Source organism: Ziziphus jujuba, chromosome 1, assembly GCF_031755915.1.
Source record: "Ziziphus jujuba cultivar Dongzao chromosome 1, ASM3175591v1".
In the NCBI taxonomy this organism is placed as follows: domain Eukaryota; kingdom Viridiplantae; phylum Streptophyta; class Magnoliopsida; order Rosales; family Rhamnaceae; genus Ziziphus; species Ziziphus jujuba.
Window position 1 is genome coordinate 37,787,664 of NC_083379.1, and position 26,260 is coordinate 37,813,923.

Sequence of the window (26,260 nt, forward strand, 5' to 3'; positions counted from 1 at the left end):
TTTGGCAGAATAGGAAAGTTAAGAGATAATTGAAGTATTGGATTGCTTATTTCAATATCTTATTTTACAAAATTGTGGTCACAATGATGAACAAATTATTTAAACGATCAGGTTGCCCAATTGTAGTAATCATGTTTATTTAGCTATTACTAAAACAATGCTTTGCTTCTGTAGTTAGACATACAATTTTACTTAATTTAATTGATCATCAAATAATTTAGACGTATAAAGTTAATTATATATCTCCACAATCATAAATTCTTTTTGTATCTCAAATGGAACTCATTAAAATATTTTAGAGTTCTTATTGTCAAATTGTCACATTCTATACCTCAAATTAATAGAGAAATTAGAAAAATGAGTATCTAGTGCTCAATGTCACTTTAAAATGAATTTGGCATAAATCATAATTTGAGTAAAAAAAGCATCCATCACCATCCTTTTACAAACATGGACATTTTTTTTTTTAATATTTAAGTTAGGATTTCGTAGTCGAGAAAGAGAGAATTTCAAACCAAAAGCACAAATTACTTCTCACATTTTTTTGATAAAACAAATTATTTCTCACATTTTTTTTTTTTTTGGTAAATAAAATTATTTCTCACATTGATGGTAGACAAGCACCTCCCACCATATATTTAAATGAAAAATTGGCAAAGCATGGAAATAGCAATTTTTTTTATATTTATACTTGCTAAGTGCAATCCTTAAAACTACTTTTTACAAACACGAGGGCACGCCGACAAATCCACCCTCTGACACACAAAACTGGCGCTTTGCTTTTCCGACGGATCCGAGACCACCACTCCACCTCATTCGCACGTGCCAAGCGTTACGCACACTCGTCCTCTGCACGTGCCACCCACCTCCTCTCTCTGTGTGTCTCTCTCTCTCTACCGTCCTGAGATTCTCTTCAATCTTCCACCTGAAGGCAAAAGAAAAAGGGGAAAAAGGGAAAACATTCCCCACTCAGAAAAAAATCACCAACTCCCAAATGCTGATACTGCTTCCCGACCCGAGCTCTCGATCCGAACCCGAATAAAGGCGTCGCCATTTTCATCTTAGATCCGAGGTGTATCGGAGCGGGGTTGTATCTTCTAGAAATTCGCCGAGAGATTTCTAGGAGTTTTTCTCTGCAACTTGTTGTTGTTGTTGTTGTTGTTGTTTGTTTGAACTGCCATGGAATCGATACTGGCTCGGGCCTTGGAGTACACTCTCAAGTACTGGTTGAAATCTTTCTCCAGAGACCAGTTCAAATTGAATGGTCGGACCGCACAGCTTTCCAATTTGGGTAAGCTTCTCGGTTTATTTATTTATTTATTTATTTTTAACTTAATTTGGTTAGCTTTGTGTAATTTTGATTTGATTATTTAATTGTTGATTGGGGATTGAAATTTGTTTATTCTGTTTTTGAATTTGGCAGATATAAATGGAGATGCTCTGCATTCGAGCATGGGATTGCCGCCGGCGCTGAATGTGACGTCGGCAAGAGTTGGAAAATTGGAGATAGTGGTTCGTCATTGTTAATGTGGAATTATTTTATATATTATTATTGTCTTTGAATGATTCATATATGTTTGTAGAAGTGTTCTATTTGTTGATTGCATGCTAAGTATTGTGAGGATATTTGATTACACAATGAAATCTGAAATTGTATCTGAAATACTACAAAAATGACTTGTTAGCTCAATTAAATCATTGGACAATTACATTAATATAAATAGAGTTTATAGGAAGTAATCCATTTAGATATCTTGATCCATTGGGTATCAAAATTTTTGGAGGATAAAGGTTTTGACTAGTTTTTCAATGGCTAGTTTCCAATATGGGTTTGCTGATATAAATTAAATGAATTCTATTGTTATTTCAATTTATGGATGACTAGTTGTTGACGTAGATTTGTGCTGTTTTATAGCTGCCATCCGTGAGCTATGTACAAGTAGAGCCAATTGTCGTACAAATTGATAGACTTGATTTGGTGCTGGAGGAGAATCCGGATGCAGATGAATCTAGAAGCACAAGCAGGTAATGTTGCTTCATCTTGCTTTAGGTTATGTCTGAGGTTTAATGTTTAGCCTGCTTATGCTTGCTTTCTTTTGTGCAGTTCCCACTCATCCTCCAGCCTTGCAAAGGGTAGCGGTTATGGATTTGCTGATAAGGTTATCTTATATGTGTTGTGTAGTCAAACTGTTGTATGTTATTTTGGAATGCAAATAATGCAATTCCATTTCCCTTTAATGCAGCTTTGCACTAAGAACCAGTGCGAGCAACAATACATTCAGTTTGTGTGTGGCAGCGAGAAATTTATGATCTTTTAAAAATACTTTTATGGATGGCTGTGTCCTTGAAAAAGATAAAAAGCGGTGGGAATGATAATATTTTGAAACTTGTCTCTTATAGTATACTTCCTAAACTCTATTCTTATCAACCGAGGCAGAAGAAACATGAGATTCTGAGATACATTATACATGCTAAAACATAGAATCGTTATGAATACTTTGACCATATACTAATGCTCATCTAAGTGCATTTATATGATAATATTTGAATAATTTATTGCCAAGTTTAAAGAACTTCACTTGATTATTTCCAGCTTGCTTAAAGATCTTTATTTTCTTTTAATATTAAATTTAATTACTAGAATTTAAATAATCATTTGGTAGTTCTTTTTTCACGCCATTGAGCCTTTGTCCCGTTTCTTGTGTTTCATTTATACGACTCAACTTTCTAAGTGGCATGTTATTAGTGTATGATAATGTTTCATGGTTAAGTTCATTAGTTTTTCTTTCTAGTAATGTTTTCTGCATCAGCCAGCCTAAGAACACTGTATTGTCTGGGCTTGTCTGCTATGACATGTATGTGGGTGTAGATAGTTGCATTGGAAGTTATGTACTTACCTTATTTAGTAATTCAGATTGCGGATGGAATGACTTTAGAGGTTCAGACTGTCAATCTTCTACTTGAAACTCGTGGAGGTGGTCGCCGCCAAGGAGGGGCTACTTGGTAATGCTTGATACCCAATTCTAGTTACCTGTTTGCATATTCAAATATGGTAGAGAAAATGCATGCATTGCTGTGTACAGCATGTAACCATTGTCTTAATTCTATTCTTCTTATCTTATTTTCTTCTATCCCCAGGGCATCACCTCTTGCATCTATAACCATACGCAATCTTTTGCTGTATACAACTAATGAAAATTGGCAGGTAATTTATTGAGTATGGTTGTAAGTAATATATTGATCACATTCCTAACTTATGTTGTATATTTGATCAAATTTTCTGTTAACAGGTTGTAAATCTTAAGGATGCACGAGACTTCTCCACTAACAAAAAGTTCATATATGTATTCAAAGTAATATTCTACTCTCTATGTCAGATGGCAGTTTCCTTTTATCTTTTGTCTATATATTTATATATATATATATATATGTATTCAAAAGTAATATTTCTGTATGTCAGATGGCAGTTTCCTTTTACCTTTTGTCTATATATATATATATATATGTATTTTTTCTTTCTCGTCTGTTTACATGGTGGAATTTAGGGCTTGGGATCCTACATTTTCCTCAACTGCTTGAACCATGGTTACATGTGTTTTGAACTCACTTGTTTAGCATGTGCCTATTCTTCATTGCTTTCTGATAATTTTAATGTTGTTTATTCTTTTCTCACCAGAAACTTGAGTGGGAATCATTATCCATTGATCTCTTGCCTCATCCTGATATGTTCATGGATGATAATTTCGCTCGTTTTCAAGAGGGAAGAAACCAGAGAGATGATGATGGTGCAAAACGAGTTTTCTTTGGTGGCGAGCGTTTTATAGAAGGAATATCTGGACAAGCTTATGTAATTATTATCTTTCATTTGAAGTTTATTCTTGGTGGTTATGCTTAATTTCTGTATCCTCTAATGTAGGCAGCATTACATAGAGTGTTTGTGGAAAACTGAATGTGATTGATGTTCTAACTATGACCAGATTACAGTGCAAAGAACTGAATTGAACAGTCCACTTGGGCTTGAGGTTCAATTACATATTACAGAAGCAGTTTGCCCAGCATTAAGTGAACCTGGTAAGTATTGAATTGCATTTAGTCACTTAAGTATTGAGTTGAGTATGCGGTATACAAAGTGACACACTACAAGGGACTGAACTTAATCATGTGGGCAGGATTACGTGCTCTTCTCCGCTTTTTAACGGGAGTATATGTCTGTCTAAATAGGGGTGATGTTGATTCGAAGGCTCAGCAGGTTTTTGATAGCCTTTACTTTATTCATAATGTATTATGTTATGAATTTGTTTTCAACAATCTCAACCAACTTATTTTTCCCTCCCTCCCCCTCCCTACCTCTCCTGGGACTTTTGCAGAGATCCACTCATGCGGCAGGGCGTTCTCTAGTCTCTATTGTCGTGGATCATGTATTTCTCTGCATTAAAGATGCTGGTCTGTGCTTTTTCATGAAGATTGGTTATATATTGTTTATCTAATGATCTCCAATGGTTAAATTATAACCATATATGTAGGCAAAAAGTATATGTGTTTAGCTGTACACATATCGGCAAAAAATATGGTCTTAACAAATAATGCTATACAATTAAAAGATGCTAAAAATGTACACACACGCACACACTTGTAGCAAAATAGGATCCATGTGGCTGAAGCAATGCACTCAAGAATAAGGCTTTGTATGATTTGTTACATCCTGCTTTTGGTCCATAATTTCTCAAAACACATTTTTCTCTTCTAAACATTTTATAACAGTTTCAATTTACTTGCAGAATTCCAGCTTGAACTTTTGATGCAGTCTCTCTTATTTTCTCGGGTATTTATTCTAATTGGAAATTTATTTTCTTCCAGTTTCTCATGCAAAAGATTTATGTGTTAGCGAGTTCTGTAATATTTCTAGCGAAATAAGGATTGACCCTGAGTTTCCTTACAACTATTTCTTTAGAAATCAAGAAAGTTGATTTTATTTTGTATTACCAAGCTAGGTGGTACAAATATGATAAAACAATGCAAATGACATATGCCCCTTGTAGATAATCGGACTTGTCATGGCTTTAGTCATAAAGGAAAAGAAAATCTTATGTTTCCAATCTACCAGCTTGATTTATTTACAAAATGAAATCCATGGACTTAAGAACTTCTAAGATGCTCCACTAGTAACTCTTAAGTAGTTTTTACCATGTCTTATTGAAAACCTTACATATTCAATCTGTCTGCTTCAAATGCATCAGTCATGATTGTGGGTCACTTTCATTTGATTTTTTTTCAGAAGTTCAAGATCTTATTTCGGTCTGCTGCTTTTTTCTTTTTTTTTTTTTTTTTTTTTTTTAGGCCTGTGTTTCTGATGGAGGAAATGACAATAACTTGACCAAGGTTATGATTGGTGGAGTGTTTTTAAGGTAAGTTTGAATCATTATAACTCTTCCCATGACACTTGGATGTGGTTAATATATTATCCGAACAACAATTTCTTAGAGTTCTGTTAGGTGTTGAGTCTGTTTAATTGCTTGTAGCATTTCATTTTATTATTGCTGTGTCAACATTTATGCTTGCATTTTTATTTCTTAATTGATTTTGGTACTACTATCACATTAACTTTATCAATGTGATTTGGTTACAAGAAGCATATGTTCACTATATCTAGAACTTGACTATTTACCGCGTTTTACAGAGAATACGGCGCAATTGAGTTTCACCCATTTAGAACGATCTGTTGGCTACCTTTCTGATTCATATATATACTCTCTAGAACTATTCAAATCTGTAAAGAATGTTGATGTCTATGTATTCTCAAGTTCCAGAGTATCATTGTTAAAACTAGTTAACATTTCTTTATTGTGAAAATAAAAGATTGGATGTTTGATAAACTTTAAATAGTTTGGAGAAGTTGCCTGCCTTAATCCCCCCCCCCCCCCCCCCCCCCTCTGGCTTCAGATTTGAGTTTTTGCTATCATAACTAGAATGTAATTTTGATCTTTGGTGGCTTTAATGTAGGGATACCTTTTCACGGCCTCCTTGCACCTTAGTGCAACCATCAATGCATGCCGCTTCAGAATGTCCTGTTAATGTCCCTGACTTTGGTATCAGTTAAATTTTAATAATGTATTATGTATAGAATGCAAATTAGTGATTGTGTATGTATTACAGATTTCAGTCTGTCATTCAGTGTTGAACTTCATGATTTGTTGGTGTGGACAGCTAAGGAATTCTGCCCTCCCATATATCCTTTGGGAGAACAAGAGTGGCAGTTATTTGTGGGTGTCCCTTTACTGTGCCTCTATTCTCTTCAGATCAAGCCCTCTCCAGCTCCACCACGTTTTGCTTCACAAACAGTAATCAACTGTCAACCGATTATGGTATGCATCAGTTATTTCTATGATTAGATTTGTACTTCTTTTATGCATTTTAAATATATTTCAAAGTATAATCTTCCCATTTTATGATCAGATTCATCTCCAGGAGGAATCCTGTTTGAGGATATCTTCTTTCCTAGCTGATGGGGTCGTAGTCAATCCTGGTGTAGTTTTACCAGATTTTTCTGTAAATTACTTCATTTTCATTCTCAAGGAATTAGATATTAGTGTTCCTTTGGACCCAGTCCAATTGAGTAATTCTACTGGCAATGGGGATGGTGTGTCAAACTCCTTTGCTGGGGCAAGGCTCTACATTGAGAACTTGTTCTTTTCTGAGTCACCTTTGCTAAAACTAAGATTACTGAGCCTGGAGAAGGATCCTGCTTGCTTCTGCCTTTGGGAAGGTCAACCGGTTGATGCTAGCCAGAAGAAATGGACTGCTAGGGCTTCTCAGCTTAGCTTGTCTCTTGAAACACATACTGGATTAATTGGGCTTCAGAGTTCTCTTGACTCAGTGTCAGGCTTGTGGAGATGTGTGGAACTGATAGATGCTTGTGTGGAAGTAGCTATGGTAACTGCTGATGGGAGCCCCTTAATTGATGTTCCACCACCGGGTGGTATTATGAGGGTGGGAGTTGCTTGTGAACAATTTTTGTCCAACACGTCAGTTGAACAGTTATTTTTTGTCCTTGATCTTTATGCATACTTTGGAAAAGTTAGTGAAAAGATTGTACTTGTTGGAAAAAATACTAGGCCAAAGAGAAATGAGTCTTCTAGTGGAAGGCTGATGGATAAGGTTCCCAGCGATGCAGGAGTAAGTTTAGCAGTGAAAAATCTTCAGCTTAGATTTCTTGAGTCTTCTTCTATGAATATTCAGGGAATGCCTCTAGTACAGTTTATTGGGAATGATCTTTTCATTAGAGTTACTCATAGAACCCTTGGTGGTGCAATTGCTGTTTCATCTACTTTATGTTGGGATAATATTGAGATTGATTGTGTTGACACTGAAGGAAATTTGGCACATGAGAATGGCACAGTGTTAACTTCTAAAGACAATGGTGTCCTGTTGAGTGGGAATGGACACCCTCAGCTAAAAGCTGTTCTTTGGGTATACAAGGGAAGAAACCGTCAATTAAGTGCTGATCCATTTCTAGATATTAGTGTGGTACATGTAATTCCATTGAATGCTGTAGATGCAGAGTGTCATTCTTTGAACGTGTCAGCTTGTATTTCGGGCATCCGCCTGGGTGGAGGAATGAATTATACTGAAGCTTTGCTGCATCGGTTTGGAATACTTGGACCTGATGGTGGTCCTGGGAAGGGGCTCTCCAAAGGGCTAGATAACTTACAGGCAGGACCATTGTCAAAACTTTTTAAGACATCACCTCTAATTATTGATGGTTCGGAAGATGGTATGGAACAAAAGATTTTGGATAACTTTTAATTGATCAAAACATGTGTGTGCATGTTGTTCACACTAACAAACACACACACACACACACACACATGGTGCAAGCATGCTAGATGTGTATAAGAAGCTGTGCTAGTCTTTGTCCTTTACTGTAAATTATATAGGTTTATGTTGTTTATATTGTAGTTTTCTTAATTTTCCAATTTTGTCTATAGGTGGAAGTTCAGGAGGGGGGAGTGAAAATGGTGGTTTGCACTTGGGAAAGCCAGATGATGTGGATGTCTCTGTAGAATTGAAAAACTGGTTATTTGCTCTTGAAGGTGAACATGAGATGGCAGAAAGATGGTGGTTTTACAATCATGAAGATGTGGGCAGAGAAGAGAGATGCTGGCACATATCTTTTCGGAATCTCCAAGTGAAAGCGAAAAGTAGTCCAACGCATTTGTTGAATGGCAGTTCAAATAAAATACAGAAATATCCTGTGGAATTGGTTACGGTAAGGATATACTCATAAATTAGTGTGGGGTTGTGTGCTTGTATGTTTTTATATGCCTCATTTAAGTTTTTATACCTTTCTTCATTTAGGCAGCCAGTTAAAACACATAGCTGAAAGAAAATAAATGCAGAATGACATCAGATGTATTTGAAGAAAAAATTGACCTGCCTCATAAAATGGGATCTTGAATTATTTAATTAAACAGCATAAAATGTCCCTTCCTGAAAAGTCAGCTAGTTTTTTTGGATGGCTTGAGATATAGTTTAGGTTTTCCATAAATAACCAAACACAAATATCATTGCAATCCTTTTTCTGAAAAAATTGCAGAACAACTAATTAATTTCAAGTGGGGGCCAGCAGGATTTGGACACAAGACTTATAGATAACTAGGTTATGGTATTGTGTTAAGTTGTCACTAGCCCAACTATCTTATTTTTAACATAAACAAATTGGGGTTGTATGAGTTGTTTCTCATTTTTCCGCATCCTTGTAGTCATAGAAATCTTTTTTGTGATCATACATTTTATGAGTTTGTGCAGCTTGGTGTTGAAGGCTTGCAGACCATGAAGCCCCACGCACAAAAGGGCATAAATTCAGCCATCTCACCTGCAAATGGGATTAGAGAAACTTCTGAAACATTTGGAGGGATCAATCTTGAAGTTCAAGTTGTAATATCAGAGGATAATGTTGATGAGGAAATGGTGAAGTGGATTGTAGAAAATGTGAAACTCTCAGTTAAACAACCGGTAATTAAAAATTTTACTTCCAGATGTGCGCTAATTGCTGCCTCCTCCCCCAATACCAAAATTGCATTATGACGCATTTGCCTCTGCAGATTGAGGCGATAGTGACGAAGGATGAATTACAGCACCTTGCTTTATTGTTTAAATCCGAAGTTGACTCAATGGGCCGAATTACTGTTGGAATTCTGCGGCTACTGAAGCTGGAGGGATCTATTGGCGAGGCAGCCATGAATCAACTTAGCAACCTTGGTATGTTAAATCTTCATGAGAGGATGTATAATTTTAAAAATTCCGATCAGGAGTAGTCGTTATATCTGCTGAGGTCCTAAGGTTAAATATACTCTGGTTGGAAGCATGAGGAGCCATGCTTGTACAGGAAAATAACTGCATTTATTTTGTCAATATGGATAGGGATTGTTGGAATTTTAAGTCTTGGTTTTAGGAGTTCAATCCTTTATATTTTTTATTATGTGCTTAAGCACTAAACTTGAATTGGATTTTTACTCTTGTCCTTTTATGTGGGAACTGGGGAATTCTGATGCAAGTTCTTTTAAACATAAGGTCTACTGTGGCAAATGTAGCCATAAGATTTGCTCTAGAATTTTCCTACTCCCCTTATGTTATTGTCGTCATATGTTTTCTTTGGCTGTCAGAAATTTATGAAATGAATGACTTGCAGGAAGTGAGGGAATTGATAAGATTTTCTCCCAAGAAAAGCTTAGCAGGAGTAATAGTGTCTACAGTAGTGGGCTCCCTCCGCCATTGAGTCCTCCATCATTGAGTTTAGCTGGTGAAAGCCCACATTCAACCTTGGAATCAACAGTTGCTTTGCTTGAGGAGGCAATCACAGATTCACAAGCTAAATGTGCTGTTCTTACCACCAACTTGGGTGGTTCAGAATCTTCCATGGAGCATCTTGCCACCATCAAACAACTTACTCAAAAACTTCAATCTATGAATACTTTGTTGATGCGGTTGAGGACTCAAATTTAGTTCACCTTTCTATTGCCATTTTTTCTGTAAAACTTTGGGATAAAAAGGATCCCAATAATATAGTTTACCCAATTCTTTTCTGTATATAGATAGATACAAATGCAAATCCAATGTATGTACCAAGCAGGCAGAAAAGCAAAGCTCTTTCTGTAGTAAGAAATTTTGTAATGAGTGCCTATATACCTGGTGAGAATTTTGGAATATACCTAGATTTACTGCTCCTCACTTTTATGTGAGTTTTCATTGGCATTTATCAATATAGTAGGCATTTATCAATATAGTACAATCTGTTGGAATTTTGTTCCTGCTGGTAACTGACCTTTTCATGTTCAAGTTTTGAGGCTAGATATGCTATAATTGTAACTAGGGAAAATTTTATGTACTGAATAGGTAACAGGCAATTGTTAGAACTGAAATTTGTAATCTTGGTCGTAGTATCAAATAAGTAAAAGTCACTCTTTGAGGGATGAATTTCATTCTTGGAAAGTCCACATGTTTTGGTTACAGTCTAAAAAAAATAAAATAAATAAAATAAAATTCCTCACACTGAGATAATTTTGATACAAATGAGGGTCATGTTGAGGATTGAAAACGAATTTCACTCTTTTTATCTTATGCTACATAATGTCGTCTAGGTTTCTCTAATACTAAATACTATCAAAAACCCATTTCAGAGATCAATTGCAAGCTACACTAAGAAGTCGCCATGGCATCCCAGCGCCAAATCGTCCCATCCTCACAGCAGCTCAAGATGGTGCTGCATCATACAAGAGGGGCAAGCTTGAATATTATTAAATGTCGATGTATTTAATAAATATAACAACATACAACGAAACCATTCAGGACTCACCTTCCTTCAAAGGACATGGCAGTCTGTCTTATTGGAGATTTTGACTGAGTATGAGACAACCTGAAAAGAGGTGCAACTGTTAGAAAACAATGGCAACACACAGAAATTGCAACTCCTAGCATGAACATCCAGAAAAAAGTCAAAACCGGATCAACCTTGCAATAAGAACTGGTGGGCTGGATTGAAGTTCCCAAACATAAATCTTTCCCTCTCTGTTCCCTGGTAGACGTAAAACAAGTAAGACAATTACAGTAGTGAAATAAGTATGATAAAAATTTATATGAAACATAAGGCACTGCATTACCTATAGCCGCAGCATTATAATGGAAATCGCAGGAGAACTTTATGAACCAAATATCACACTCTGGAACTGGATACTTTTGTAGGATGTCGACTGTTCCCTAAACGGAAAGAATGAAAAAAAATTTTAGTAACTGAAAAGTTAGATTTCACAATCAACCTAAATCAGTGAAAAGGTCCGTTAAGAAAAAGCACTCATGGAAAACAGAATCTTTGAAAAAGATGTGGATTGAGGACTATGAAATCTAACCTCCCCTGGAGACTGTTCCTTCATTTTAGGTTCCCACAACACAATTTCATTGTCGACACTCTGAGAAGTCGCAATATAACCCAGTCATTTGAGCATCAGTCAGTCTATGAAATCCAGCTAAAACCAGTATGAGAAAGCAAAAGTACGTAGTGATAATTTTTAATTATGCTTGTAATCTAATATTTTGTTCTGAACAATATTAAAAAATTATTTGTTAGGTCAATCAGTTGGAAAGAAAAATATGACATTCATTCAATTATAAAATTTTTATACAATTATACGAAATGTATAGACCATGCTTAGTACTCAAAATTGCAACTACTCTTTACCTTGCTTTAAGTTTGATCCAAATAATGACAAGAAGTTAATATTTTCACAAATGAAACATGCCACATGATACTTTTCAGCTATTAGTTTCTTGATAATTCCTTGCCCTCTCAAATTACCTGGAGGACTGTAATTTAACCACCAAGATTGACATCCCCAAAGACAAGCCTATTTTTATCAAGGCAAAACAGCATTTGACATGTTAAATTAAATATTTCATCATGAATGATATAACTATTCCCCTTTACAAATCAACCTTTCACTCTCTTCTAGTAACAAGCAAACAATGGTTGAAGCAAATTTACCTTTGAAAGGATAAAATCACCAAGCCACCTATTACAGTCAACATAATTTGAATGGACAGAGGCTATGAACACCTGAAAATTGTAGCAAAATCAGATACAACGAAACAAGGAACACATGTCTCACAGAAATAGTGGCTACTCACAGGAAATTGTACGTATTTTGTGGGAAATTTCGATGGAAGATCCGTCCATGTGAAAGATTTTTCTACATATGTCCAGAACTCTGAAGGAAAGTTAATTGTATTAGAAATAAGAAAATAAATGTTCATAAAAAACTATCTGCACAAGACATGAAAATAATGAATACAACAACAAAAAGAAAAACTTTGGAAGTAACTTTTTTTTTTTTTTTTTTTTGGGTGAATATAAGATACAAAACTTTCCAGATAAAGAATACATTCATTAGATAAATAAAGGATGACAAATCACTGAAAAACAAAACCCTACCCTTCATTGACCAGATCTTGACAGTATTGTCCATGCCGCAACTTGCAATGCGATATATGTCTGAAGGATGGAAGTCCTATGATAATCATTATGGTGTAAGTTAACATCTAAGATCCTTTTATTTGTTGCAATCCTCACAAAATATGATGAAAAGTATACTTCTCCTTTCAAAAAGATGTGAAGGAAAGGAAAAGAAGAAGAGTGGGGGAGGACAGAGCTTCTTGTGTGCTTCACTCACCACACTCAAGACCTCGTTGCGGTGACCACCAGCTCCAGCAAATATCAAAATGCATATTCCAGTTTGAACATTCCATAGCCGAACTGACTCATCCTGGTTACTCTTCAATGTTAAAAAAAATTCATATAACAAGAATGTGTAAAAGTAACAAAAAAGAAATTGTATATTCACTTTGCTTGCTGAAACCACAAGCGATGGCTTCAATGGTTGAGTCCTTATTTCGTTTATTGAGTCACCATGGCCAACAAAGCTCTGCACAGACATAAGAAGCAAAAGAATGAATACAAATGTGCTCAAAAGAATGAATACCAATGTGCTTTTCTTCCTTTGTCTTTAGCCCACCATACCACATGTGAAGAGCAATATGAAAAATCAAGTAATGCATATTCGGGAAGCAATACTAAGAGCTTAGAAAGCTTTGGAGATGACCAAACATAAAGACTGATCTTGGGACTTTCAAAGGCTGCATCTATTTCTGATATTAAGCGGGCATATAAGAAGCGAGCATATAAGAAGCTGGCTTTGCGGTGGCATCCAGAGAAGAATGCAACTTAAAAGTGTATATATTGATTATCAATTATTTGAAAATATTGTGAAACAGTGAAGGTATTCTAGATGGGACATAACATTTTTACTAGGTTAACTTGGGTTCTTTTTAGTTGCCAAAAGAGAGATCCATTATAGCCACTATTAATATAATAGTTTGTCTGACTACAATAGTATAACACCCAGGTGTTCAATCTCGGATAGAAATACACCTTATGTATCTTCTCAGTGCCAGCATCAATGACTCGAATTATACCATTGATTCCCCCAGCCACAGCAAATGGAGTTCCATCTGTGTTGCAGGCCCAGCTCACAGTGTAAAAAGACTCTTCCTTCTGATCTACAAAAGCGCATTACAGTCGCATGGTATATAAACAAACAGTTATATAAATCTACAAATGAGAAGCATACTTCACAGATGGCTAAAGAAACTCACATCTTCATCAATGTAAGACTGTAACACAGCTATGACACCCCCTTCAAGACATTGGTATACAGTCACCTGAAAAACATTAAGAAACACAATTGCAAGAAATGCACTAAGATAAAGGAATGAAAATCTTGTAATAGTTTCAAAAACTCATATTAATAATGCAGGGTATGTAATTGCGACTGATATGTTAGTTTACAATGCCGAATCACATACTTCTAGATCATTTTTCCTCTTACCCTGAATCGTCACCATCCACATCCAATGTATTCATAAGCAAAGGTGTGAACTTATGCACATCTTTGGACTCATATGGAAATCTAAATATTTTAAGAAACAGTACCAGAAGACAGAAATCTTGCTATGTACCAAGTTAAATTTAAATCGATCCTAATTGTACCACGTTATTCAATATTCCAAAGTCCAGATAACATAGTACCTAGCAATAAAGTTCTAGACAAGAGTCATCCACTAATGTACCAAAAATCAAATGAATCTCACCTTAATTGGACCCAGAACAGTCATGAGCAGAGCAAAAACCTCATCTAATCAAAGCTTGAATACTAAATTTTTAACAAAAGCAGTAACATGGTCCAATCAGTCAGACCTCAAGATACTTATTTCACAGTAAATTTCTTCCAAAGTGCTCGTTTAACCTTTTACTTGGCGATATATTATAATATTGTCAAATTTCTAAATAATAAACATAAAAATTTAAGCTTGATTGAATTGCAAGAACTGTATTAAACCATGGTCAAAGCATTTAAAAAGAAAAGAAATTGATTGGTTTCTGCTTCACCATCCTAATCAAAGCTCCAAAATTTGAATGTAAGGAGCTCGTAAGCCTGCATGCTAATTCCTACATTCCAATTTTTCCACCAAACCCCATCTATAAAATATAGAGTTCCACTATATCTAGCAAACCAAATAACCCATCGAAGCAAAAACCTAAAAAAAATGCATATCCAGTTAACAGACCACGCATTTGGGGTTTCAATTGTTGGGTAACTTATTAAAAAAAAAAAAAAAACAACTTTTTTTATTTCCGATCAAAAGGGTATCTTCGTGGAAAAAGGAGAAACTGACCCGATTGCCACCGACGGTGGCGAAGACGTTGAAGTAACGAGAATCAATGAAGTTGAAAACGACAGCGTAGAGAGGACGCTTTCCCTCTTGGAGCCTGTTGGTGACCCTGTACTCTCTCTTCTTCGAGGGTGTTAGCGAACCCACCACTGGTTCGCTGCCTAGAGAGAACTTCGCCATCTGCGCACGTTTGCCTGCTGCCACTTGCTACCACCACCAAACAAGACCAAGAATCTCAGTCCTCGTAATTCTTCGCTCCAACGTTTTCTGTAAATTTTGTTTCTTTATTGTATTTCTGTTTGATTAATTTTGTTATTTTACCTTTTTTTGTTTTCTGGTGAATTTTGTTAGTTACTTATCAACCCAGTGGATCTGGTCAAAATTTATTTAAACGAAGATCAAACTGTTCAATTAGTTGTTCGAGAATTGGAGTTCAGATTACGTTAGATTAAATATATATAAAATATTTTTTTCTTATTGGAACTTCATTTTTTTAAAAAGAAATTGTAATATATTACACTTTTTTTTTTCAAAAATGTAGAAATCTTATTTAAATTCTATATCAAATGAGATTTAGTTTATATAATTCATCGTAGGAATGATATCTTCTTTTTTTTTCCTTAAAAAAAAATAATAATAATAAATTCTGTACAAATTGTTTAACATGGTGAAAAGAAATTAAAAATTTTAATTTACAAATTGTTCAATTAAAAGAAAATTAGGCAAAAAGAAAAAACAACACAAAATGATATATTTAGTTAGGTCCAAGACATTTTTACATCATCATTGGTCTATTTTACATCAACAACGTAGACAAATAGCCTTATCCTCTATTTTCTTTCTTTCGTTCTTTGTATGTGTCAGTTTTGTGTTCCAATTCCAAAGTTGGCAATGGCTTCCACAGTCCTCCAGGCTCTCTCCCATCCAAACTCTCACGCTCTAAACCATCTCTTCCAAACCCAAATCCCAAAAACCTTTACAAACCCATCTCAGTTTCATATCCATAACCCTCTCCGAACCCACTTCTTCATCAAATGTACCAATAGTTCTGCTTCAAACCCCACCCCACAGCCCGACTTCCCAACTCCAAATTCAGAAACCACCACCAGTTCAGAAAGTTTCCCAATTGAAAAGAGAAGAAAATCTGAAATAGTCAGGGACAGGAAATCAAAATCTGGTCTTGTAAAGCCTGAGCCACCAAACTTTGAGATTGGTTGGAAGAGAACCAAACAGATTCAGCTTGAGAAGCCAAAAGGGTTTGTGATAGCTGATTTCTTGGAGAAGTTGGAGGTTCTAATGGGGAGGGAGTTTGGTTCCAAAGAGCTGTTGGCAAAGGCTGGTGAGATTGTTGCAGAGAGAGCAAGAGAGGAAGCAGAAGTGCTTAGAGATGAAGGAGAGGTGGAAGACAGACTGATAACTGAGCTTTTTAGGGTTTTGAGATTGATGGAGATGGACTTGGCTATGGTAAAAGCTGCAGCCAAGGAAGAGACATTGAGTGAGAGGCTTGAGCAGGCCAAGGCAAGATGCAGGCAAACCATACTTGTTGCTTTGTCTTTTTGAATGTTAATAATATGATTATAAAGCAATGTGATACTACTAACAGAGGTGATCAAGTAATGAGAAATTTGAACAATTTTTTAGTATAATTGTTTACACTTCAACAATGGTACATTACACACTAAAGAAAAGAAAACAATAGAAGCCAATTTCATAATGATTGCATTATGTGGTTGCAAGATGAATTTTTTTTATTTTTTTCCTTTTGAGAAAAAAAATTATTCAAAGTTGCACATAAGGTGTTATATCACTGATATATTTTCTTTGAAAAATAGGATAATTACAATAACATAATATAAAATCATACAAATTATTAATGATGATTAATTGATTATATATATATATATATATATATATATATTTTTTTTTTTTTTTCACGAAAGATTCTTTCAAAATAGGTGGGATTGTTGATTAAACAATCCCACCTATTTTGATGCAACTTAGTTGACATCCTCTATTTCTATAGAAATGAGGAAGATCCAAATCCCCCCAGCAGTATGACGGTAGAGTTTTAAGGCACTACCTTTTAAAATAAATCTATGTTGGGCATAAATTGGCAGCCTTTAGTACATACAATGCTGTATTGGATAGCTCTGTCAGTTACATTTTACAAGCCCCTCAGTTTCTATGAATGACCAGGCAAATCAGAAAGAGAGAAGAAATTTTGGGTAAGTTTTCAATATGATTCCATTCGTCACTTCTTCCCGTTCCATATGACCATAGATTTATACCAGGATTTCTATCAGCAAAATTTTCAATTTGGATCGTGGAATCAATGTCTCTATCCGTGGTTAAGTCATCAACTCATAACTTTAATCGGCAGGTTCCACCAATCCCTTCATTGCAAGTTGAAAAGCTTCAGGCATGGTAAAACCTTTTCAAATTAGTACAATTAAATAGAATGGAAACACTAAAGCAGAATAAAAAAGAATAGATAGAACTATATTCATGTATAATAAATTAGTATTACGGCTGTCAGCATATTGTTTCTAATAGGGTAAAGTGAAACCATGTGCTTGGATTTTAAAAATGACCATGTTCCATTAGCCGATTCCCGTGAAGCTGCATCATGGTGCAAATATATTACCATTCTGTACAGACTGGTTCAATGCCTTGGATTTTTGAGTTTAGACTGATTTCCATAGTCATCCACATTGTTACACCGCTTCATGAAGGAGTCTAGCTTTTTCTGTTTTGCAGGGCTGCTTCTTGGTTGGCAGTCTGCAACCTCCATAGTATTCTCATGGCCATCAAGCATCTAATTTAACAATTCAAATCCGGAATTCGGTTCAGTAAAGAAAACAAAGAAAATCAAGCATGATTGCTACCAAATACAAACAACGAAAGAATATATCTTTAACACATTTCCTCCCTATATTGGACAGTCTAGAATGAATGCTACTGCACGAAATGGAGCAAACTGAATTGTAGCAATATGGTGTCTAAGCATAAGCAGTCTTGAATTATGTAAAATTAAAAATTCAAGACATGGTTGGAAAAGAAGAATTTACAAACTAAATATAAAATTGAATAAGCAAACAAAATGAGGCTGCAAATCACCTGTCCCAAATTTTCCAACTTGCTCTGAACAACATCCCTGGGAAAAATAATGGACCAAATTTAACAAAAACATTAATGGACTGCATTATAAGAGAGCTCAAATCTGAATCAATTATGCAAGAATGTACCATATGATATCATCAACTGTGTCGTTTGCTAGCAGGTAGTATATATTGACCGAAGATGCCTAATAACATCAATGAAATGTATCAACAAATGGAGAAATGTAGCGCCATTTTATGTAAAGTATTGATGAACAAGAATCATCTATGGTAGCGAATTTTCCAGTTAAAAGGCAATACAACATCATACAGATGCAGTATTTGACATGTTCCATTGTGCCAACTAACACTAATAAGCTGAACTCTTAGAAACATGTACAGAGAATTTATTTATTTATTTTATTTTATTTTTTAACCAAGAGGGGAAGGAGTATAAATAAAGCAGTTTGATTGATACTCTTAATACGGATAGTTTGACTTGTCAAATAATCAGGGAAGAATGAACATCGATCCTAGTCAAGAAATTCAAGCAGGCCAGGGCCAAGTGGTCAAGTAGAATAATGTGTTTTATTACATAGGAACATCAGTTCTAAACGAAATTAAAAAAAAAAAAAGAAAAAAGAAAAAAAAGAAAAAAAGGGCGAGGCAAATGCATCAAACTGTTGTCACATCACGCGTTTTCTTTTTTCTTTTTTCTTATTTCTTTTTATTTTCTCCATCGCCTGAGGATGCAGAGACGTTAAATTTAATCACATCTCAATCCCCCAAAACAAATTTCTCTTCCTTATAGTATGAAGCCAAACTAAAATTACATCATGGCAGTGAAAATAGGGCTTATCCCATCTTAGGCTATGGTAAGATGAAAAACAAGCACAACAGTCAATACTGTTGAAAAACATACTGTTTATAAAATTAAAATATTTAACCAATGCAAAACTATTGCCACGGCTTTAGAAAAATACCTGGCCAATTCTATGAGCACGATCTTCAGCTTGAATTAAGTCACCTGGAGTCCAAGACAATTCTGCAAAGATAACAGTGCTTGCAGCTGTTAAAGTTAACCCAACACCTCCAGCTTTGATAGATAGCTGCACAGAGACATTAAAAATATAAATGTTTAACTTGAATTGCAAATCCACATCAAACTCAGTATTCCAACTCCTGCATCTGAATCCAAATGTTCCGACATAAAACTAAATATCAATGAGAACAGTTCAAAAACAATTTAAACAACAAATAAAGCAAAACTGTACCACAGCAGCCTTTATAGAATCTTTTTCCTGAAAATCTGTGACCAAAGCTTGCCTTGATGCTGGAGGCGTACTGCCATCAATTCGAATGCAACCCACTTTCTTCTTCTGGAAATTGGGCAGTAATCATAAGAATGGATCAATTTTTAGCAAAATTTCAATACAATTTAGGTGGCCTTACAAGAAGAGACTGATGTATTGAATCAATCATGAGCTGATGGTGTGCGAAAATGAGAAATTTGCAGCCTGCCTGCAAAAATCATTACATAAAATATCTAAACATGTTAATCCAAACTATTCATAGCTGCAACTACAAAAGAAAAGCACAGGGAATACAAATTTGGAAAGATACATAACAGCAAGTAAAGGGGCCTTCCAGCATGTCATACAGTGCAGTAGGAAAGACGAATAGCAGTAAAAATTTTGACATGTTGACTCCGAGATGAACATGTTGGAGAGATTCACACTGCTTATTAACAAATTTGATCCCACCTTTTTATTTGGGATCCTAGCATGAATTGCTTTGTAATACAGATTTATGCCATTAAGCGCTTAAAGAATAACTAAAGAGAAGATAAATGAGCAGGAGGGCGAAGTACCTCAACAACAGTTGCCAGGTAATCTAAAACTGCAGGGATCTTGGCTTCAGCAGAATCAATATATATCTGAAGTTCAGCATGAAGAAGATAAGGGAAGGACATATATAATGGATGAAGAAGAGAGTGTGAGAATAGAAAAGTTAGTTTCTTTAATAGAATGTGAAAATATATGAAATATCATGATGATTACTCCACCTATTACACTGAAATTAATCAAAATTCTTGTCAGCTTGAGAAAGAGAGGAAAGGAGGGAGGGAGGGACCCGGGCGGCGCCGGGGGGGGGGCATCACCAGAAATGACCTACATTATGAGGCTATGAGCATGATGTGGGTAATTACCTTATTAATAAGGTTCTTCTCAGAAAATTTCAGAGAGTCAACCTCTTCTTTTGATTTGCAGGCCTTAATTTTCTGTTTTACCACCTCCAACTGCAAGATAGAACATTAAACCAAGAATATAAACAATGCAACAATAAACCAAAGAAATAACAGACTCACATAAGAATGATATAGAGAATACATATACATATAAACTTAACGGTTAGTGAAAATACAATCCTACAGTGGCAAGGATCATTTTCAATAATTAGCTATAGTTCTGTCTGAATGCCCAATTACTGCATATTCTGAACTTTCCAAAAAAATTATAACCAACTTAATCCAAGAAATGATGAAAATGAATAACAATGAGTTGAAAAATACCTCACGAAACAATGCCTTAATTTGTTTCATGTCCTTCTCAGCCAAATCTACGAAGACCTGATATCAGAAAAATTACAAATGTCATATGACCGGAAAAATTTTCCACCCACCACATGCAAAAGACACACAAAACGAGTTGCTCTAACACCAGTCACAGGTCAATAAGCAGATTAGACACTGCAGCAAAGTCATACAGACATACTGACCTGTTGCCTACGCTTTGTAGGAAGCTCAGAAAGAACATCTTTTTTAAGTCTGCGAATCATCAGTGTTGCTTTCATCAAATTATGCAATTCTTCATGGTTACTTGCACCTTGATAGATTCCAAATACTCCCTAAAAGATCAATAGCAGCAACAGAATTTATAATTGAAAGGAATAGTTTTAAATTAAATGCTTCAGAAGACCTTTAACCAAAATCATATAGTCACTTACACCCTTGCAATATCGATTACCATATTCATGGACACTTCTAAATACATCAGGATACAAGGCTTCCAACTGCAAGGTTTGCACAAACTCGTAAAGAATTATTAAAATACCAAACACCATTGGCATCATATATATCCTAAATAAGCCACCAGAAATACCTGCTTGAATAATTCAATTGGCCGAGACAAAGCAGGAGTTCCACTAAGTAATATCGCATATTGAGCTTTCTGAAAGTGTAATAGTGGGGAGAGGAAGATGTTAAGAGAGAGGATCAAAATATGTAGCTGTCCCACTGAAATTTTATTCTATTGCATTGTGGACCAAAAATGACCATTCAAAGTGAACAAACAAAATATGAAATGCAATGACTGGGTTTACCAGTCAACTTTCTTTTTTTCTTGCCTTTTACTCATATAGTTTTAACCTGTTAAAAGGATGAATTTGTGCATCCTTTATTTAATAATGGAACAGCGGTGAAAACAAATCTAGTATTTATGTGTACATTATTTATCTGTTTTATTTATTTGAGACTCAGAATGAATCTATGGCTGAAAAGGAATGGTAGTAGATTAATGTGATTGGGCTTGCAATTCAGTACAAAGGAGAATCAGTATAAAAACATGCTTGGATGCTGGTACTATGTTACCATCATTGATCAAGAAATACCTTAATAACTGGAACAGAAGCAGTTGTTCTCTTTGCTTGAGCATTTTTCAAAAAGTGTGACTCATCTGCAATCACAACCTGAAAAATAATACATCATTGCTAGCAACATATTCTATCTTCATATTAACAAAGAGAAAAGGACTTCTAAATAGAACCAGCTGGCATGCACACATGTCTAGTTTCGCTTACATGCAGTTACAGAGGATCTACTTGTTCTAACTTCTGGGCAGAAAATATTATGTAGTGTAAAAGACTTTCAATGTCAAAAACCAGCCCAAGTTTGGATGTTTGAAATTGTAAATAGGAGCAATTTTAAGATATTCAAGATTGGGATACTATATATTAGGTTACTGAAAAATTCTGACAATCCACAAATACATTATACCATTAACCAAAAAAAGAAGAATCTGACCCTTCAGAAACTACTAAATAATTGATTAAAAAATAAGAAACTTTCAAATTTTTTTAAAGATGCCTTTACTCATCCATCAAGATATCCCCATTTTCAGGCTTTACAGCCAACTTTACACATTTTACACCAGGAATGTACTTGGCATCCTAGGTGCCAATCAGCCTAATAATTTTGATAACATTTTTAGTCAACTAAACACACAGACAGAAATAATACTTCCCCATTTTATCCAGTTTCCACTAGTTCTTCTGGTATCAACCTCTTTAGTGTTGCATGTTGGGTTATTGGTAAAAGTATGAAATGATATGTAGATTGCCAACATAAACAAAGAGCAAAAATTCCACAAAACACAACCATTTGACTGATCTTACCTTAAAGTCTGATGCCATTAGTAAATTCTGCAATTTAGGGACCACATCATATGAGATGATATTAAATAGGCCATCGAGATGAATGGTTCCTTTGGAGTTTGTGGACACTATTGTGAATCCTCCTCTGTTTGATCCCCCACATTGAGACAAAACAACCTGGTCACAGCAACTTGTTAGGGTAAAAGTTAAGATTTAGTTTAATCTTTTCAAGTTCCTATTAAGAAAAGGTATCAAAGCTGCAAGAATCTGTAAATAATCCAGCTAAATAAACAAGTGACTAAAATTACAAGAATATCGGATGGAGGAATCTCCAGCCATTGTTGAATCATCTGCAAGAATGATTAAATACATGCACATTAGGTTAAATCTACCTTCATAATAACTAAAATAAAAATTGATAAAGCACTTACAGAAGCCCATTGTAAACGCAATGAAGATGGTGCCATTATAAGAACAGGCCATGAGTCACGAATGCATGAAGCTACAGCAATAGCCTACAAGATCCATGTTGAATTGCATGTTAAAATTAAATTTGCCTAACAATGAAATAATTTTCAATTATAATAATAAAATATCATGCTTATAAGCATGTATTTATTTAAGGTACCAAAAGAGTTCACATGAATAATAAATTACCTGTAAAGTCTTTCCTAGTCCCATCTCATCAGCAAGAAGAGCACGCCCTCCATGTCGCAATATAAACCTGAAAAAGCACAATAAATAGAAATAAAGAGTAAAGTCAGATACTATATAACTTTAAAGCAACCAAGGAAGAAAGATCAATTAACATCCTCAGAAAAATGTAAATACTGTTCCATGCCACATATAACTGTAGCACTCAAGGAAAAGTATTCACAGCTACTACATACCTAACACCTTCTCGCTGAAATGGCAAGAGCTTTGATTCCATACTAGTGGGTATTCTGTCATATCGGTCTAAAGGACATCAAAGGAAACAAGATTATTTATGTAAGAAACAGAATTGCACAAAAATAGATGTCAATAAATGTATAAACCTAGCAACATATATTGAAACACAATCCTATAGAGTATGAAAAATATATTCTTTCATGAGCTTACATCCTATTTTGCAAATTATATATATTAAAGCACATGGTTTCCAGATCTCTATTTTACCAGCAAATTTTTCTACCACACTGTGATAAGCGATAAAAATACAAATAAAAGGTTGTATACTAACACATCTACTACAAGCATAATAGAAAAGACAATCTATGCCAGCATAAACAGCATTTACCTTGAAGATCTGGAACAGCAAGAGCCGCAGCAATGGCACGGTGCACCAAGGGATCTAAGTTCTCTACCTATAAAATTTTCTCGGGAAAAAAAAAATGATGAAAAGCATTTAAAAAGATTGTACATTAGAAAAATGGCACATAAACAGTGTAAATTAATTAAATAGGAAATGCTAAATTTTGGCCAAGCTCGTGGGTACTAACTGAATTCAAGGGAATCCTGATCTAAGTAAGACCAATATTGCAGTAAAAATTATTGAGAGGACAAAAGTTATCACCTGAATTTTAGCACCAGATATTTCACTGAGTTGTTTTTCCACCAATGACAATGAAGATGCTGGAAAAATCCATAACCTGCAGTTTCAAAACTGTTACATCAACCAAGGCTTCCATTTCACAACATTTCAAGCAACAGTTGCAAACACAACCATATAAACAAAGTTCATACAATATATTAAAACAGATATCCTCTTAGAGAGGGGAAGAGAATGACCTTTCTTTCGCATTCCAAGTGGCCTTGGGGATCCTGCGGAATGCATCTACTACTACCTGAGTAATATAAAGCAAGGTAAAACATAAATCAAAAGCATAACAAGAGTTAGATAAGTGATGGAATTGTACATTCTATTGAAAAGCAGAAGAATTACAGGGTCATATGAGAATTTTGCAGCAATATTTCCACTGGCATGAAGAAAAAATTTGACAGAGACCTTAGGTAGCTCCTTCGAATGTTCATCTTCTGCCAAAAACAGCAATAACGTATAACACAACATAGGCATACACTGCTTCAAGTCAGCATAACATTATCCACATTGGAACAATAGGACCAGTGGGCATTATCATGAGTTGCCTTGTTTAGCAAGAAACAGTTCGCACCGGCCACATTCAACCTTTCCTAATTATCAATTTAGAGCTTTTGGCGATATGTCTGTACGATCTGATAAAAGTAACATACTTGACAAGGCAGCCCAAGTAGGTAAACAACACATTTATAAGAGTGTGTGTGTGTGTGTGTATATCTATATATATATAGATTAAAAGAATAAGCTTAAGCATAAGAAATGAGAGAAAAGGGAAGGAACAAACCAGTGTTCGATTTTGTTGGGACTGATGCAGGCAATACTCTGGACCTCAAATACAAAGCGTCAGCCTGCATAATTAGAATATGAAGATAAGGATTAAGACACTATCTGGGCATGTGAAAAAATTCATATAAAGTGATAATGTTACTTTCAGCTTAAGAGATTATGGCATAAGTGATGAATTTGGTCGTGTGATAATCTGTGAGTAAATGTACGCCTAAAATAGCCCAAAAAAAATTAATAATAATAATAATAAAAATCTCTTTGAAAACATTTGTGGGTGGATCATAATATATTAATATAAGAACAAATGTAAATACAAGTTTCCATTAAAGAAGAAAAAAAAAAAATTTGAAAGAGAGTACTGAAGTGAAAGTCAAATTTTGAGCAGAAACGAAGAGAGAGAGAGAGAGACTTAAATTTAAAAACTAAAAGAAAAGAGAAAAAAAAAACCCTAAGCAAGAATAGGGAAGACTCAATGATAACAGGGAAAACCAACAACGTTATAGTGGATTATAACGAATTAGAATACGAAATTCCCAAAAAACTGAAAGAAACCCATAAAAAGTTTAAAGGAAAACTAAAAGAAAAACATGTGGGTTACCTCGTTAGGACGAGAATCAGCAATGGGTTTAGCAGGGAAGCTCTCCAAGTAATTCCTGTAGTTGTAGTTGGTACGGTTGTTGGAATTAAAACCATGTTGCTGTTGTTGTTGTTGTTGTTGTTGGTTAATGGAAGAAGAAGAAGAAGAAGAAGAAGGGAAAGAGGATGGGTTAAGGCGTTGTTGAGCAATCTTGTTGAAAGCGTCTTTTTCAAGGGAATCAAGTTGTTCTGCGCTCAGTTCCCAGTCGTCGTCTTCCAAGTTCATTGTTTTTTCTATCCACTCTCCAAACACACACACACAGAAAATCAGAATCTACAAAATGCTGGTTTATTATTATTATTATTATTATTATTAATTCTCTGTAGCTTTAGCTTTGGGCGCGCTGCTTCTTCTTCTACAAAAACCACGTTGGCGTTTGATGTTGGTTCAAGGGTTTTCCCTCCACTGTGAATTCCCCTTCTTTTTATTTTTTTTAATACTTAAAAAAAAAAAAAAAAAAAAACTTACTTTGGTCGCCAAAATGATAGGAAATCAGATCCCAAATGTTCATTTACATTTTACAACATTAAATAAATTTCCTAAAATAAAAAAAATTACAACATTAAATATTAAAAAATTAAAGAAAAACGATATTTACCTATTAGTCTAACTCTGATAAGGGAAATATTTACCTATTAGTCTAACTCTGATAAGAGAAAAATAGATAAATAAAAAAAATATATATATTTTAATATCTTTTATAATTATAAATGTTTCAAATGAATTTTTTAAAATTAATTTTGGTACATTGATATTTTTTATTTGAAAATTTATTTTAATATGGTTCAATTATATTAAATTTAATGGATTCCATCAAATTGAGGTCATGTGAAATGCATCTGATCCTCAAAAATTATTTTTTATTATTTTAAATTTCATTTGTTTGTTTTGTGGGAGTAAAAGAAAAAAACATTTTAATACTTTCTAAAATCATTTAATTTTATTTTGGGT

General features: G+C 34.8%; 4 protein-coding genes across 17 annotated transcripts; 2 read left to right on the forward strand and 2 right to left on the reverse strand.

Annotated features, from left to right (window-relative positions):
- Positions 1–702: 702 nt before the first annotated feature.
- Positions 703–10,227, forward strand: LOC107431706 (uncharacterized). The gene is made up of 20 exons (XM_016042686.4): positions 703–1,291; positions 1,424–1,512; positions 1,916–2,025; positions 2,105–2,159; positions 2,915–3,003; positions 3,139–3,205; positions 3,291–3,353; positions 3,677–3,847; positions 3,978–4,071; positions 4,170–4,249; positions 4,368–4,443; positions 4,779–4,822; positions 5,338–5,405; positions 6,001–6,086; positions 6,205–6,362; positions 6,454–7,771; positions 7,986–8,266; positions 8,806–9,012; positions 9,102–9,258; positions 9,689–10,227. Exons 1-20 carry the CDS (start codon positions 1,180–1,182, stop codon positions 10,000–10,002), a joined length of 3,639 nt encoding a protein of 1,212 aa, XP_015898172.2. The 5' UTR covers positions 703–1,179; the 3' UTR covers positions 10,003–10,227.
- Positions 10,228–10,439: 212 nt separating this feature from the next.
- Positions 10,440–15,193, reverse strand: LOC107431529 (polycomb group protein FERTILIZATION-INDEPENDENT ENDOSPERM). Of its 2 annotated transcripts, XM_016042481.4 has the most exons (13): positions 14,782–15,184; positions 13,702–13,767; positions 13,478–13,600; positions 12,891–12,971; positions 12,720–12,812; positions 12,482–12,557; positions 12,178–12,257; positions 12,035–12,106; positions 11,403–11,462; positions 11,157–11,253; positions 11,008–11,071; positions 10,853–10,912; positions 10,440–10,759 (listed from the first exon to the last, which is right to left on the reverse strand). In XM_016042481.4, exons 1-13 carry the CDS (start codon positions 14,956–14,958, stop codon positions 10,696–10,698), a joined length of 1,113 nt encoding a protein of 370 aa, XP_015897967.2. In that variant the 5' UTR covers positions 14,959–15,184; the 3' UTR covers positions 10,440–10,695. The 2 variants fall into 2 exon arrangements, 1 of the variants encoding a protein (XP_015897967.2); XR_009640111.1 differs by lacking the exons at positions 10,440–10,759; positions 10,853–10,912; positions 11,008–11,071 and adding an exon at positions 11,732–11,897 and having other exon boundaries at positions 11,171–11,253; positions 11,403–11,506; positions 14,782–15,193.
- Positions 15,194–15,570: 377 nt separating this feature from the next.
- LOC107431569 (protein CHLORORESPIRATORY REDUCTION 41, chloroplastic) lies at positions 15,571–16,424 on the forward strand. Its single transcript, XM_016042527.4, has one exon. The coding sequence runs from the start codon at positions 15,634–15,636 to the stop codon at positions 16,336–16,338; it is 705 nt and encodes a 234-aa protein (XP_015898013.3). The 5' UTR covers positions 15,571–15,633; the 3' UTR covers positions 16,339–16,424.
- A 415-nt stretch (positions 16,425–16,839) lies between these two features.
- On the reverse strand, positions 16,840–25,715 carry LOC107431494 (uncharacterized). Of its 13 annotated transcripts, none has more exons than XR_007243151.2 (26): positions 25,271–25,714; positions 24,671–24,734; positions 24,232–24,323; positions 24,078–24,133; positions 23,863–23,938; positions 23,587–23,653; positions 23,198–23,264; positions 22,965–23,031; positions 22,739–22,822; positions 22,616–22,657; positions 22,329–22,484; positions 21,546–21,623; positions 21,038–21,106; positions 20,883–20,948; positions 20,655–20,783; positions 20,449–20,505; positions 20,086–20,175; positions 19,747–19,812; positions 19,505–19,639; positions 19,329–19,397; positions 19,151–19,255; positions 18,860–18,985; positions 18,024–18,082; positions 17,896–17,932; positions 17,370–17,593; positions 16,840–17,171 (listed from the first exon to the last, which is right to left on the reverse strand). XR_007243151.2 is itself a non-coding variant. In XM_048481441.2 (26 exons), exons 1-25 carry the CDS (start codon positions 25,532–25,534, stop codon positions 17,441–17,443), a joined length of 2,208 nt encoding a protein of 735 aa, XP_048337398.2. In that variant the 5' UTR covers positions 25,535–25,714; the 3' UTR covers positions 16,840–17,191; positions 17,423–17,440. The 13 variants fall into 13 exon arrangements, 9 of the variants coding, with proteins under 9 accessions (XP_048337398.2, XP_048337388.2, XP_048337393.2 ...); XR_007243150.2 differs by having other exon boundaries at positions 16,840–17,191; XR_007243148.2 differs by having other exon boundaries at positions 17,306–17,593.
- Between the last annotated feature and the right edge of the window lie 545 nt (positions 25,716–26,260).

Excerpts from the sequence above, each read along its gene's own strand:
- LOC107431706 (XM_016042686.4), top strand. The coding sequence starts at position 1,180 with ATGGAATCGATACTGGCTCGGGCCTTGGAGTACACTCTCAAGTACTGG. Across the intron at positions 6,087-6,204 it reads TGTTAATGTCCCTGACTTTG|CTAAGGAATTCTGCCCTCCC; the intron begins GTATCAGTTAAA and ends TGGTGTGGACAG. Across the intron at positions 6,363-6,453 it reads TCAACTGTCAACCGATTATG|ATTCATCTCCAGGAGGAATC; the intron begins GTATGCATCAGT and ends TTTTATGATCAG.
- LOC107431529 (XM_016042481.4), bottom strand. The coding sequence starts at position 14,958 with ATGGCGAAGTTCTCTCTAGGCAGCGAACCAGTGGTGGGTTCGCTAACA. Across the intron at positions 13,601-13,701 it reads AGTCTTACATTGATGAAGAT|AAGGAAGAGTCTTTTTACAC; the intron begins GTGAGTTTCTTT and ends TTTGTAGATCAG. Across the intron at positions 10,760-10,852 it reads GCCATGTCCTTTGAAGGAAG|CACCATCTTGAGCTGCTGTG; the intron begins GTGAGTCCTGAA and ends TGTATGATGCAG.
- LOC107431569 (XM_016042527.4), top strand. The coding sequence starts at position 15,634 with ATGTGTCAGTTTTGTGTTCCAATTCCAAAGTTGGCAATGGCTTCCACA.
- LOC107431494 (XM_048481419.2), bottom strand. The coding sequence starts at position 25,534 with ATGAACTTGGAAGACGACGACTGGGAACTGAGCGCAGAACAACTTGAT. Across the intron at positions 23,939-24,077 it reads ACTTGGAATGCGAAAGAAAG|GTTATGGATTTTTCCAGCAT; the intron begins GTCATTCTCTTC and ends TTGAAACTGCAG. Across the intron at positions 22,823-22,964 it reads GACTAGGAAAGACTTTACAG|GCTATTGCTGTAGCTTCATG; the intron begins GTAATTTATTAT and ends TGGATCTTGTAG.